Here is a 16264-nt window from a genome sequence, read left to right on the forward strand (position 1 = left end):
GAAGTGGAATTGCTGGGTCGAAAGGTAGTTCTATTTTTAATTTTTTGAGGAACCTCCATACTGTTTATCATAGTGGCTGTACCAATTTGCAGTCCCACCAACAGTGTACAGTGGTTCCCTTTTCTCCTTATCCTCATTAAGACTTGTTTTTTGATTTACTCATGATAGGCATTTTGATAGGTATGAGGTGATATCTCATCATGGTTTTGATTTGCATTTCTCTGATGATTAGTGATGTTAAGCACCGTCTGTATTTTTTCTTTGGAGAAATACCTGTTTAGGTCTTCTGACCATTTTTAATTGGATTGTTTGTTTTTTTGTTGTTGAGTTGTAGGAGTTCTTTATAAATTTTGAGTATTAATCCCTTGTCAGATATCTCCTCCCATTCAGTTAGTTCTCTTTTCGTTTTGTTGACGGTTTCCTTTGTTGTGCAAAAACTTTTTAGTTTGATGTAGTCTTATTTATTTTTTCTTTTGTTTCCTTTGTTCAAGGAGATCAGAAAAAATATTACTAAGAGCAATTTCAGAGCATTTACTGCCTATATTTTCTAGAAGTTTTAAGGTTGGGTCTTACATTTAAGTCTAATACATCTTGAGTTAATTTCTTGTATGTGGTGTAGAAGGTGGCCTAGTTTTATTTTTTTGTATGTATCTGTCCAGTTTCTCTAGCACTATTTGTTGAAGAGATGATCTTTACTACATTGTATATTCTTACCTCCTTTGTCATAGATTAAATGACCATATAGATGTAGATTTATTTCTGGGCTGTCTATTCTGTTCCATTGATCTGTGTATCTGTTTTTATGCCACTACCATGTTGTTTTGATTACTATAGCCTTGTAGTATAGTTCGATATCACGAGTGTGATACTTTCAACTTTGTACTTCTTTCTCAAGATTGCAGTGGCTATTCGGGATCTTTCATGGTTCCATATAATTTTTGGATTATTTGTTCTTGTTTTCTGAAAAATGCCATTGATATTTTGATAAGGGTTGCATTGAATTTATAGATTGCTTTGGGTAGTATAGTCATTTTAACGATGTTGATTTTTCCTACCAATGAGCATGGTATGTGCTTCCATTTATTTGTATCTTCTTCAATTTCTTTTTTTCACTGACTTATAATTTTCCAAGAACATGTCTTTTACCTCCTTGGTTAATTTGATTCCTAGGTATTTTATTGTTTTTGATACAATTGTAAATGGGATTGTTAACTTAATTTCTCTTTCCGATAGTTCATCATTGGTATAAAAATGGAACCGACTTCTCAATATTAATTTTGTATCTTGCTACTTCACTGAATTCATTTATCAGTTTTAATAGGTTTTTGGTGGAATCTTTAGAGTTTTTTATATATGGTATCTTGTCATCTGCAAATACTGACAGTTTTACTTCTTCCTTTCCAATTTGGATACCTTTTATTTCTCTTTCTTGCCTAATTGCAGTAGCTAGGACTTCCAGTACAATGTTGAACAGAAGTGGTGAAAGTGGGCATCATTATCTTGTTCCTGATCTTAAGGAAAACGCTCTTAGCCTTTCCCCATTGAGTATGATGTTAGCAGTAGGTTTGTCATATATGACTTTTATTATGTTGAGGTATGTTCCCTCTATTGCCACTTTGCTAAGAGTTTTATCATAAATAGATGCTGGATTTTGTCGAACACTTTTTTCTGCATCTATTGATATAATCATATGGTTTTTATCTTTCAATTTTGTTAATGTGGTATATCACATTAATTGATTTGTGGATATTGTACCAACCTTGAATCCTAGGAATAAATCCAACTTGGTCATGGTGTATGATATTTTTAACATATTGCTGAATTTGGTTTGCTAATATTTTTTTGAAGATTTTTGCATCAATGGTCATAAGAGATATTGGCCTATAGTTTTCTTATTTTATATTGTCTTTGTATGGTTTTGGAATCAGGGTAATGGTGGACTTGTAAAAAGAATTAGGGAGCCTTCTCTCTTGAATTTCTTGGAATAGTTTGAGAATAGCTGCTAATTCTTCTTTGAATGTTTGGTAAGGATGGGTATGTTTTTAAATAGCCTTGCATTTTTTTCTTGGGGAAATGTTAAAAGTTGTTCTTCAAACCTTATCATGGAGGCAACCTTATCATAGGACTGAACCTGGGAGAACATAATCTTTACGTAAATGTTTTATTTTAGAGTGCTAAGGTATAATATAAATAAGAACTATTCAGAGGTTTATATTGTAATACTTTGTACAACATAGAAGTAATTCTGACCCTTATTAAAATATTCAATCTTTTAGGTAACTTAGTGAGTCATTTGAGGATTTATGTTTATCTGCATAATTTTCTGTTGATAATATGCCATATTAATATTTTCAGAGTCTTATAAGCTCTAGTTCAGAGTGCCCTGACTTCTGTTTTGACTGAACACACATTTTAAACTTGAAAAATGGTAAATAACAAGTGAATATGGAAGGGTCAGATGCCTATTGTGACAAAGGTTGTTCTTAGTGGTATTTCAGGAGACCTTGTAGCAGGAATATGTCAAAGCAATAAATATCTAGATAAGTATCTAGAAAGGGACAAGGATTTGGAAAAAAAAAAAAGCTTGATCAAAGTTCTGAAGCAAGGTCAATATTTTCTTCTGCTTGAAACTGCTTATAATTTGACATGAATTAACTTGCATTTCATTCTCACCTGTGGGAATGGCTGTTTGGATAGATGCCCAGGTACTTGTCAACTCTAGCTGAGAAGTTGAAATAATTAACCACTTGAAGAAGTTGTTAAATCAAACTTTGATGTAGCTTTTTGTGCTTTTCCTTCTCTCTGCCACACCAGTATGCTCACCTTAACCAGAAAATGGCTTCAAGCATCAGACGTGTATTTTGTCCTTTATCTGTTTTATCCTCCTGGAATTTGCCAGACCTCCTTACTTTTTTCTTCCAACACTTATTTTTTTCTAGAGTTTTTCAGATCAGAAAAACCATCCAAATTTACTGAGGAAATTGTACCAAATTTTGTAAGATTCTTGAGCTTCCACTGCATATTGATAAGGAACTGTTTGGTCCTTTTCTTCCTGCATCCCACCCAGGCCAAACTCTTATTTTATACACAGCAAATTTGGTAACACAATATTTTTATAAAGCAGTTAAGCAAGGAATTTTAAGTGAAGTAGATCTTCATTTTAAACAACATTTTGGGTATTTGAAAAGAATGCCCCTGATTAATGAGTTTTAACTTCTCCTACCCTTTTGACAATCTGATGAAAACTGTGGGCTCTCTCTGTGAAAAAGTGCACATAACTTATTTATGTGGACTGAGATGTCATACACAGCACTTTAAAGGCCATCCGTGAACTCCTGATTAAAAATGCCCTCTAACAGTAAAAGAACCGCATTGGGATTCAAGGATCTCTAGGTGTTACAAAGCCATAAAATTATGTATACAGTTCAGATACAATATAAATTAAGGGTAAATTATGATTTCATGTTACTAAAAAAGATATAGCTGCTGGCATAATGGATGCTGTGATGAGTGACCCAGATCCCCATCAAGGGTTGAAGGACATATTCCCCCAGATGCTGGTAGTGCTAGCTTCGATGAAGTTTGCCTTGACTGAAGAGACCTGCTTTGCACAATGGCATTCCCCTTCCCATTGGTATCCAGCGACTGATCCATACGGGCTTTAATCTGTTGCCCTGATTTGGGACAACTCTGAAAGGTCATCCCAGATTCAAAGCTCCTCATGGGGTTGTCTGAATTCTTTGGGACTTTGCGACAACTGAATTTCTCTCTGCACAGTCCTGCTTCCCTTCCCACTCTTCCATTCCACCAATATTGATCCCAAGAGCACCCTCTAATAAACTTTTTTGCACAGTAAAATCTGTCTCAAGGTCCACCTCCTCAGAATCTTAGCCTTGTCACACTAGGGTTGAATATTAGTCCAAGGTAGCTTTGGGCCATAAAAGTAGGCCTGGCTAAAGTAAAAACTTATATGAACTTGAATTAGATTTTAAATGTGTCAAGCACCCCATTTCTATTCCATTCAAACTTTATGTTTCAAGTAGATTTTGAAAGTCTTGGTTTCCTTGATTTTATTTGTTGTCTCCCAGTCTTTCTTTGGCACTGTAGAAAATCCCTAAGTCTCTGATAGTTTCATTTGTTTGGTCACACAGTGCGAACCTGTGAAAGATATGAGTTAGATAGAGTTGTTTACATGCTCCACAGAAACCCTTAGAGACTTCCCATATTGATAGGTCCATATGATAAGAGAATCCTTCCTACCATAATCCTGATTATATTCCTTATCATAAATCCTAAGATTTCTTAATGGTTAGAAAATGACTGTTTTATAATTATTGTTGAAATGATTATGTTCACTCTAAATATTTGAAAAATATGGAAAAGCAATAATGAGGAAAATTAAATGTAAAAATAAAATTTTCCTTGTTTTAAATTGGGATACTATTGTACATTTTGATAACTTTTCATTTTCATGTCATTGCATATAATAAACAATTTTCCAAATCTTTGATTAATCCTCAAGTATGTGAATTGTACTGGTTGCATAATATTCTAGCCAGTGGATAGATTATATTTAATTTATTTAGCCTCCTATTGTTATGTATTTGATTTTTATTGACTTTGTTATTATTAATAAATAATAAAAAAAATAGTGGTTGCTTTTTCCCTAAAACTAAGCCTAGTGTGTCTGCTTTAGTTGTTTAAAAATACCGAGTTCTTTCATCACTAAAATGTAGTGAACTATTATGTCTATTAAGACTCTAGATAGCCATTGTTACTGTACAACTTGAAGGGATGCCATTCGTATAGATGATGTGAATTGAGGTTCTAAGTGCAGTCTGACCATTGCTGCTGCCTCAGAAGGACTGCTATTTCAGATCAGTGGATCTTCTTTGTTTTTTGAGGAATTATAGAACAGGAAGGTCTGTCAGGTTCTTATATATATCTATCTGTCAGGTATAAAAAGAAGTATTTCCATAATTGTCTACCAAACAGATTTTGACTGGTAGTGAATGACCTTTACTCTCACTAGTTTTTGCTTCATGTTATTCAGTTATTTTAATGTAAAAGGTCCCTAGATCCATTATTTGTCCTATGAGCAGGTCTGTTAAGTAACTTATTTCCTCTCTCAGCAACTAATAAAATTTATTGGGAACAGTGGACTCTGAATTTATTTTCCTCAAGGTTATACCTACACTTTCTATGTAGTTCAGTTTGAACAGATTTTAATATAAAATGTAGTAGTACTCTCACAAAGTTTATTAATTTTCAGATGTTCTCATTTTTCCTATCATAAGGATTTTAGAATTGAAAAGAATATTAGTGGTCTTTTGTTTACAAGTAAAGTAATTAGAAAGATCAAATAACTTGCCCAATGTGACATAATTAGCTGTTATTCATTACAGTAATTCTCTCCATCACTTACACTAGGGTCCCCAATCTCAGGGCCACAAACCAGTACAGGTCTGTGGCCTGTTAGGAACAAGGCAAATGAAGCTTCATCTGTATTTGCAGCCACTCCCCAACACTAGCATCACCGTCTCAGCTCCACCTCAGATTATCAGGCATTAGATTCTCATAGGAGCACTGGTTCCGGGGACCAAATAGGTTGGGGACTGCTGACTTACATGATGACAGAATAGCAGAATTGAAAGGAAAACTCAACCAAAGAAATAACTGGTTGTCAATCGAAATCTTTGCTGGGCTTATTAAAGATCATAAATATTAGTTGAGAGTATAGATATAGAAGCTTTTAAAAACCTAAATTGAGTTTAAACCATTGCTTAGAGTTTCTCGTGACTTTGTTACTCTTGTGTCTTCTTTCTGATCATTGGAAACACATGATTGGACAAGTGCAATTTAGAGGCCAATATAAATAGCCTGGGCAAACCTACTCATTTTGGTAAATGACAGTCATGCCTTGTTTGTACATTTTCCCAGAGTATAGATTGGTAGAAAAATAATTGCCTAGAAATTAGGAAACTTGGTAAGTTTTCTCTTTTTTAGAGTCTATTAATTATTGTAGATCTCTCTTTGCCAGCTGATAATGACCAGTTAGTTTATCCAGACGGTACTTCTACCACTGCTACTGAAAGGCGTTAGTAACCAAGAAGGCAAAGGTCAGAGCCTTTCTGACTGTCTCGTTTCACACAATAAGTTTGATGCTTATGGCTGCTTAGAACAACTGTGGAGGCATCATTAAAAAAATTCTTTAAATGATGTTTAAAGTAGCCAGGTGATTATAAGAAGTGTTTGGGTTTCCTTGTCCTTAGAATTGTATCCTAGACGAAGTATCTTCTACCTTTTGCCAATGATTAGGGCCTCAAAGGCAGAGTAATCAGCCTTACTTGATTAGGAATAAATCACCCATGTTGAAACATGATAGTTTTTGACAACTGGCAATGCTGATACAAACCAAAACAAAAAAATGTCAAGAAATCTATGCCAATGTGTGATTGGTATGCAGATTAGATGAATTCACATGTACCATACTTTTGGTATTAGTCTCCTGCTGGTTTCATTGGTTTTTCTCTCTCTTTGTAAAATACATTATGGGAGGAGAAGAAAGGCTCTATATAATACAATGTTATTTCTATTTCTTTCCAACCCATTTAACAGAACTATATTATGATTAGAGAGGTCATTGTAAAGAAAATGTCTTCTTTCTCTAAATAGTTATTTAAAAAATATTTCCTTCTTGAATTCCTTTTTGTTAGTTCTTCTCTGTGGTAATAAACTGTCTGTGTAAATCCGGTTGATCCTTCCGCTCCCTATTTATTATCAAGGACCCAGATATATGGAATAAACACCAGTTCCAAAACTTCACTCATACAGAAATTGAATACACACTAATAGGTACTTAATGATTTCTTTCTATATTAGACGAGGTATGCATGAAGTAGGAAGAAAACCCATAAAATTGTAAAATGTATCATTTTCTGCAATAATCATTTTATTAATTTTCACTGTTATTAAAAATAAGTTATTTAAGTAAAAGAAGGAAGGCTTTTTAGCTATTTCACTGTCACATGCTCTGTAGTCCATGTATATTAATAAACTGGCTTACTTCTACCCCTTGAAAGTCAGGCTAAACAGACAATTTTAATAATATCATGATACTGAAATCCTGATACCAAATATCTTTGGCTTTGCTCACCAGCTTTAGATATTGTGTTTGGATGTATGTTCCTCCCTTGGAAGATGTACTTTTGTATTTGCAGTGATTTGGTACCTCCAACCTTCATTCCTTGTTTCAGTAGGGATAACATTTTAATATAAGTGACCATAATAATAATTTACTATGTTTATTAATAAATGCTGTTTAATAATAAGAAATAGTTTATGGAAAAAAGCTTGAGTTATCTTTGTGTGATTTTTTTTCCATCAGAAAACATTACTTATAGTGATTAAGATTAGGGTTCTGGAGATAGATTGCCTAGTAATTAATTTTCTGGTGAGGCTTAAAGAGTTGTTTACATAAAATGCCTGTCACATACATACTACTGTCTTTTCAAGTGTTAGTGGTTCCTGTTAACATCACTGCCTCCTCCACTAACACCATTATTATTATTTTTGTTGTTATTGGTATCATATAGTGATTTTAGGGATTCTGTGCTTTCTGTTTCTACAAAATGAAGGTGTTTTTTTGGTAGATATCCTGAGCATATTTAAAGGAGTATTTTTCCACTTAACATGATTCCAAACAGTCATCTTTGTCATTAATATTCAAGTATGTGCATAATGGATCCAGTTTTTCTCTTAGTTGTCAAAACATTTTGTAAATTGTATATTTCAGATCATGTGGATAATTAAACTTGGTATAGAATAAGATCTTCACTATAAATTGTATATATATATTGTATAATAAATACTGAAATGATATGGGGCTATCAGGAGGAACAGCATCAGTATTAGATTACTGAAAAAGAAAAGACTAGTGGCAATAATAATATGGTAGCATTCATATACCAGCTAGTTAGCAACACATATAAACCCAGAAATCTTTGATGAAAAAAGCACAATTTCGAATCACAAACAAAGTGAAGATATGTAGTAGGACCTTTCAGTAGGGCTCAACTATTATCCATCATGAAGCTGGATGGAGGAAAAGTATTTTTTTACACACCTTTCCTCTCACAGCATCTTTTGGGTTTATTCGATGCTTGTGCAGATAGTTTACACATATCTATCTATTTGAAGTCTTGCTCACTGACAGCAACATGTCCAAAGGAGGCTATATTAGTAGTGTCTACTGCCTTTTCTTCATTTTGTCAGTTCTTTCACTATGGTGTGTTTATTCCTTCTCTTTAGAAGTAAATAGGAGTCCAAGAGTAGCCATCCTTTTTCTCCTCTCTAGCCCAACATGCAATCTGGGTAATTGAAGAAGAAAGTAGATTAGGGAGAATTTGTTAATGGGGATTTTACTTAGATTAGCAGCTTTTGCACCTAAGTATTACCAGGAAGAGTTTTTGCCAGCAAAGAAAATGGATGCCTTTAGTAGTTTGGCTACATATAAATTATACATGTGGAATTGTTAACAATTTAGCTTCTTAATTTCTTTCTTAGATGCTAATGATGGAGAAAGAAGGGTATTATCCTTATTATGCATATGATGGCTATTTGTGTATTAGCTGGGCTCATAAAACATCTATTTTCTTGTATATAAAACTTGGTTGGTTCTTTGAAATTTTATTTTAAATAATGGTTCTTATACTGCTCTTTTTTGATAAGAAATTCTAAACAACAGCGTGATTATATCTTTTCTTTGCATAACGTTTATATCATTAGCAACTGGTTGACCTGTACAGCTGGTTAAATATATAAACCCCAGGGCATTGCATTCTGTATGTATATGGAGTATATACTAGATTTTTGAGTGGCAAAATTCTCTTCATTCATATACCAGCATTCATATACCAGCTAGTTGTGAGATCAGTCTAAATATTGATTCATATGAGATTCCAGTAGTAGTGTCTGATTAAACTAAAGGAAAACTAATGCTTTTCATCTGTGATGGTCTTTTCTCTCATGACAGGCTTTGGACTTTTTTGGCATTGAAAAGATTAGAATCCGTTTCAGGCTTATTAGTGGTTCATCTGTATGATCATTTCTTTGTTAAAGAGGTAGATGGGGTAAAGGGGGTCAAATATAGGGTGGTAGGGAGGGGGAAGTGGGTAAAGGGGATCAAATATATGGTAGCTGAAGGAAACTGGATTTTGGTTGGTAAACACACAATAGAATATCCAGATGTCAAATTATAATGTACACCTGAAAATTATATAATTGTATTAACCAATGTTACCCCAATAAACTTAATTTTTAAAAATTAAAAAAAAAAGAAAATCGAAGACTTACAGTATTTAGGGAACCCTTTTCTAAATTTGCCAACTCTTTTTGCTTCTCTTACTTGTTCTGCTTGTGGAATTCTCATTGACTCTAGACAGGATCTTCTTTTCCCTTCCTCTGTGGAATGAAGCAGGCCCTCAAAGAACTTATGCTAAATTGATTAATGCAGGAAATTATCTGAAGGTTGGATCTTGGGTTTTTTGTAGTTCCTTTTTTGGCAAGAGTTTATGTGTATGCCTAAATACAGTTATAAAAGTCCAAGCTTATATATTATTTATTTACTCACTAATTAACCAGTATTTATCGTAGATGTGTGTGTGCCAGATATGAAGATGGAAACCTGGGGCGAAGTGGCAGGATGTTTAGGGGTTAGTGTTATAATGTATAGATGGATGAAAGAGTGGAGGTAAATGTGATAAATGTATAGATAGGTGAAAGAATGGAGGTAAAGGTGTATGTATATGTGGATATAAGTGTGATGGAATACAGACGGTGATCATCCCAATCTAAGGGGGTAGGAGCAAGAAAGTCTTCCCAAAGGAGATAGCATTTGTGTTGCCTTTTTTTTTTTTAGAGATAGATTTGTCTTTTACTAAGAGCGGTATCTGGTTATGCACAACTTTATGCGTGTGAATCTTGAAGTTTTATTTTTATCATTTTTATTATTTTAAATTGTATTTTATTAGTTTCAAGTATATAGTACATTGGTTAGACATTTATAAACTGTTAGATCATTTATAAAACGATCCTCCTAATTGCTCCTTCTCTCCTCTGGCTCTCCTTCTGGCCAATACATTAATGCTAACTGCATTCCTTATGCTGTGCTCCCCAATCCCCATGACCATCTATCAACTACTAATTTGTACTTCTTTAACCCTTCACCCTATTCTCTCAGCCCCGCAACCCAACTCCCCTCTGTCCATCACCAAATTGTCCTCTATATTTGTGAGTCTGTTTTTGATTAGTTTGTTCTTTTTGTTCCTTAGATTCCGCCTGTAAGTGAGATCATATGGTATTTTTCTTTCTCTGTCTGACTTATTTCACTCATATGTTCCTTTCTGAAAATCATGTAAAATAAACCAGCTAATTAGTATTAGCTCAAGAGGAGACTATGATTATATTCTTCGTTTTTCTCCATGGAACTTACCACCATCTTACATTCTATGTTCATTTCATTAATTCATTTGTTGTCTATCCTATTAGGTTTAAGCTCTTTTGAGGGTAGGGATTTTTATCTGTTTTGATTATTTCTATATCCTTAACACCTAGAAAAGTGCCGGGCATATAGCAGGAGCTCAAATATATGTTGAATTAATGAATGAATGAAGTGTGTGAGTTCTAGTATAGTTGCTTTATTTATTTTCCTTTTGTTTGTTAAGAATATCTCTCTCCAATTCCTTTATATTTTTGCTTAATATTTTTAATTATGTGTACTTAAATCTCCCTAATGATAACATGCTACTTCCACAATTTCTCAAACCCATTCCTTCCTTTCCATCTCTCTTCTCTCATTTAGCCTCCCAAAATCTCTTACCTGAATTAATACAGTCCCCTAATTGTTTTCCACATCTCTAAGCAAGTTCCCTAAAATTTCCTTTTCTCAGCCATTAGAATTATTTATATAAAATACAGAACCAACCAGACCATTTCTTTACTTAAAAATCTGTAATGGTTCCCATCTGTCTAAAGTAGCATTTGTGCCTCTTGGGATGGCACACAAGCCCATCCATAGTTTGGATTCAGCTGCATAATGGAGAGTTCTCTTACCATCTTATAACATAATAAAAATTTTTCTTTGTATCACTAGTGCCTGGCATGTCGTAGAGAATTCATTATATACTTTTTTGAGTAAATGAATGCATATAAATGTGTATGGAGGAATGAAGAAGTACAATAGGAAGTTTCATTGAAAATGCTTGCTTTTTGGGAAAAAGATGATATAGAAATCTAACTTAATACTAGCATTTAAGAACAATTTTTCCTTTATACAGCTGATTTATTTTTCTTACTGTCTAGCTGTTCCATTCTCTGTCTTCCCTCGATTCTTTGTGAAGGAATTCCTATTGGAATTTACACTATCATTTTGGAAGTAATCCTGTTTCTCATGGTTTTCCTCTCCGTAGTTCCTTTCTCCATCTCCATCTCTGTATGTTGGGTCTATGCGTGTGTGCGCAAGCCCATGTGTGTATCTTTTCTCTGTTCTGGCTATAAATTCTTTGTTTTAAGTTTTGCATGCAGTCCCGAAACCTTTAAGATTAAATAATTTTTAGGACAGACACTCACAGACAATCCTTATCTACCTGTTTTTAACTTAAAATTAATTCTTCTTCTGACTATTCATATTTATTTTAATTTCCTTTTTTCTCCCTTAAATGTATATGCACACTCAGATTGAAAATCTTCAAGAGCAACTTAGAGATAAGGAAAAGCAGATGAGCAGCTTGAAAGAACGAGTCAAGTCCTTGCAGGCTGACACCACCAACACCGACACTGCCTTGACAACTTTGGAGGAGGCCCTGGCAGAGAAAGTGAGTGATTGGTCCAGAATGTTCATAGACGCATTTCCTCTGCTTTCTTATTAATTTAATATTTTCTGTAGTGATGAGACTTGGATATAGAGGACAGAAGAAATCCCTTTGGGCCAAAGGGAAGAGTCCTCTATACAATTTCTGACACATATAGTGTAAGGGGAAAGAAAATCCATTGCGTTCTTGCCAATTTAAGCATATGTTGCTAGGCGAGATGGATTCTACACTAGAGGGCAATGGCTGAAGTTTCTAAAGAATTAACCATGTATTCTCCATTTATGATCTTGTGAAGAAAGACTTATTTTTATTTATATGTCAGTTAGTTTGGGGATATAGGACTATCAGATTTCCTGATCATCAAGAAGCAATGTATAATTAGTTCTCCTTTACTATGCTACATTGATACCTAATGTATTTGTGGGTTTTAGTTATTAATACTGTGTATTAATACAGTAATACTGTTTTTCTAGTCTTGGCCTTGCTACTTCATTTTGCCTTCATGACCAAACCCAGTTTTTCAGGAATGGTTGACCAAATAAAAAAATGACCCAGCATAACAAGTGTTAATGTCTTAAAAGGAAGTTTAAGGAATCTTAGTGAGGCATTTTAACTGGATTTTTTAAAGGAATAAGGTCACTGTTCCTTAAGCCTCTTGGACTCAGAATGCTTCAGGCTGCCTTGCGGGCATCAAAGCTTGATCTCTGAATATATTCTGAAAAAATACCCAGAAATATACTTAAATTACTTAACTGTCAGACTTCCTGAGTATCTTTTGACAGAAAGAAGCTTTAGTGGTTTCTCTTTTCTTTACCCTTCTTTAAGCTATAAACTCAACGTATCATAACCTTCCCAACCTCCTCTTTTTTTAGTTGCGTAAATTGTGATATAAAAATCCATTGCCTTGTAGGCAACATGTTAATTATATATAAAGAACAAATATTTGTTACTTATTTTTCTTAGTGTGTGTGTATGTGTGTATGTATAAAAGTTTTTGGTTTCTTAGGAATTGAATAAATGGGATTATTCCAAAAGAATGCATACTTTAGGGATATCTAATATTAGTTGAGATAATGTGCAAAGAAACATAGGGAAATCAAAATAACAAAGCCAGATCTTTGTTATAGCAAGATAGATAGGAAGGATGAATTCTTTAAAAAGTAAATTATTAGCAACTTATCACTGTCTTTTGAATGGAAGATGGAAGTGTGAAATTTTATCTGAAAGTTAAATTACAGTCATAAAAGTATGAAAGGAATTTTCTCATGTATTGATGTGCTCTCTCATCAGGAGCGGACAATTGAACGTTTAAAGGAGCAGCGGGACAGAGATGAGAGAGAGAAACAAGAGGAAATTGATAACTACAAAAAAGATCTTAAAGACTTGAAAGAAAAAGTCAGCCTATTGCAAGGCGACCTCTCAGAGAAAGAGGTTAAGATCACTGAAATGGAATTATTTGGTTTGCTTAGTCAATGCATTGTGTGTTGGTTTTTGCATAATACATATAAAAAAGTATTTGATAGAAGATTTTTCTTAATATTCTATAGCAAGCTTTTTGAGAAGAACTTAGGCATATTTAAGGAAGCTTTGCAGAGCCATAGTAGGTTGGATCATTTATATCCTAAGTCTTATCTCTTTCAGTGTGTTATGAGTTGGTTTCTTACTCGTTAATGACCTTCTTAACGATCCTTTTTAAAGAAGTCAGTTACATTTGGAGAAGTTTTGTGCTTATGGTAAGAAAGGTGATAGATGAAAGGAATATGCAAAAGAGGAACAATTTATTTACAATAAGCTCTTAGAATACATCTTACCATCGACAGTGAAATCTTAAATGTTGACCAATTAGGTGACTTAATTTATTTTGATACTGCTTTTGGAGAATCTTGTTAATGTGACCTAAATAGCAAAATGCCTAATACCTCATGATCAGATAATGCATGAGCTTTAGAGATATTCTCAGGATTTTCTTTCTAATATCTTTAAGAAGACTTATAGAAATTAAAGTTTCTAGTAGAATTTTTCTTCTAAAAGGGAAAAGCATTTTATATTTAAGTTAGTGTAGCTACTGAGGTCGACTGCTTATATTCACAAAACTTGATCTACTTCCATTTATTTTATGGGAATGGATATGTTTTGATAGAACTCATTAAATCATTATTCAGTTGGTATTTCTTGGGAATTCACCTAATTTTAGTTAGGACTCGAAAGATAAAGACAATGCAGTTTTATATTTCATGTTCTTGAAATGGAAATATGTCAATATACGATAATGGAAAAAAAGTACAAGCCACCAAGAAAATAAATTTAAATCTCTGTTTTGTTTATATCTAGTATTTATTCTAGGCATGTGTTGCTTCTTTTAGGCTTCACTCTTGGATCTGAAAGAGCATGCTTCATCCCTGGCTTCCTCAGGACTGAAAAAGGACTCACGGCTAAAGACACTAGAGATTGCTTTGGAGCAGAAAAAGGAGGAATGCCTGAAAATGGAATCACAGTTGAAAAAGGTTAAAGAAAAAATTTCCATTTTCTTGCTTTGCTTTAAATAAGAACAAAGTAGAAAACTCCATTTTTCATATGTAATAACTTACTGATGGAGTAATAATCTCCTAAAGTTCAAAATACCATTTATACCTCGATTAATTCTATTAGAATTCTTACCTGATTTTATTTTACTCCTGAGAATCCCCACACTCTTAGAAAATTGACAGTTCAGGGGAAGATTAAATTATGCAACTTCCTTATGGATGAAATATAAGACCACAATGTAAAAATCTCAGTTATCTGATATTTTTTTTTCCATTAGCATCAGGCTTCCTAGAAGTGATGATAGTGACCAACACTGGAATATCCTTCTATTTCTTTGTATCTTCTTCAGTTTCTTTGAATAGGATCTTGTAGTTTTCATTATATAGGTCCTTCACATGTTTCGTTAGATTTATTCTTAGGTATATTATTCTTTTTGTTGCAATTATGAAAGGAATTATTTTTTCAACTTCTTTTGTTGATGCTTCATTATTAGACTATAGGAATGCTATGGATTTTTGTGACCAACAGGAATATCCTTCTATTTCTTTGTATCTTCTTCAGTTTCTTTGAATAGGATCTTGTAGTTTTCATTATATAGGTCCTTCACATGTTTCGTTAGATTTATTCTTAGGTATATTATTCTTTTTGTTGCAATTATATGAGGAATTATTTTTTCAACTTCTTTTGTTGATGCTTCATTATTAGACTATAGGAATGCTATGGATTTTTGAACGTTGATTTTGTGTCCAGAGACTTTACTGTATGTGCTTATTGTTTCTAGAAGTGTTCTTGTGGAGTCTTTAGGGTTCTGTATAGAGAATCATGTCATCAGCAAATAGTGACAGTTTGACTTCTTCCTTTCCTATTTGGATGCCTTTTATCTCTTTCTCTTGCCTGATTGCACTCGCTAGGACCTCCAGTGTTACATTGAATAACAGTGGCAATAGTGGACAGCCTTGCCTTGTTCCTGATCTTAGAGGGAAGGTTTTAATTTTTCACCATTAAGTATAATGTTGGCTGAGGGTTTGTCATATATAGCCATTATTATGTTAAGGTACTTTCCTTCTATACTGATTTTGTTAATTGTTTTGATCATAAATGGATGCTGTATCCTGTTGAAGGCTTTTTCTGCATCAATTGATATGATCATATGATTCTCATTCTATAATTTGTTTATGTGGTGTATCACATAATTGATTTGCCTATGTTGAACCATCCCTGTGACCCTGGGATGAAGCCCACTTGATCATGGTGTATAATCTTTTTAATATGTTGCTGTATTCGGTTCGCTAGTATCTTATTTAGGATTTTTGCATCTGTGTTCATGAGAGATATTAGTCTGTAGTTTTCTTTTTTTGTGTTATCCTTAGCAGGTTTTGGTATCAGAGTAATATTTGCCTCATAAAATGTTTTGAGAAGTATTGCCTCCTCTTTGATATTTTGGAAGAGTTTGAGGAGAATAGGTATTAAATCTTCTTTGAACATTTGGTAGAATTCACTGGTGAAGCCATCTGGTCCTGGACTTCTACTTTTTGGTAGGTTTTTGATGATTGTTTGAATTTCCATACTGCTGATCGGTCTATTTAGATTTTCCAGTTCTCGATTTAGTCTAGGAAGGCTGTATTTTTCTAAGTACTGGTTCATTTCTTCTAGGTTATTAAATTTGGTTATATACTTTTTCATAGTATTCTTGTATAATCCTTTGTATTTCTGCGATGTCAGTCGTAATTTCCCATCTTTCATTCCTGATTTTGTTTATTTGTTTATTTCTCTTTTTTCTTTAGTGAGTCTAGCCAGGGGTTTGTCAATTTTATTAACCTTCTCAAAGAACCAGCTCTTTGTTGCATTTATTTTTTTCTATTCTTTTC

General features: G+C 33.5%; 1 protein-coding gene across 1 annotated transcript in view; it reads left to right on the forward strand.

Annotated features, from left to right (window-relative positions):
* The window catches only part of ERC1 (ELKS/RAB6-interacting/CAST family member 1), a 480046-nt gene that overhangs the window by 160246 nt on the left and 303536 nt on the right, over positions 1-16264 (forward strand). Inside the window, exons 9-11 of the mRNA XM_015598545.2 lie at positions 11736-11873; positions 13161-13301; positions 14234-14374. Of these exons, the coding sequence (XP_015454031.1) occupies positions 11736-11873; positions 13161-13301; positions 14234-14374 (420 nt within the window). The remainder of the gene's footprint in view (positions 1-11735; positions 11874-13160; positions 13302-14233; positions 14375-16264) is intronic.

Source organism: Pteropus alecto, unplaced genomic scaffold (assembly GCF_000325575.1).
Source record: "Pteropus alecto unplaced genomic scaffold, ASM32557v1 scaffold76, whole genome shotgun sequence".
NCBI lineage: Eukaryota > Metazoa > Chordata > Mammalia > Chiroptera > Pteropodidae > Pteropus > Pteropus alecto.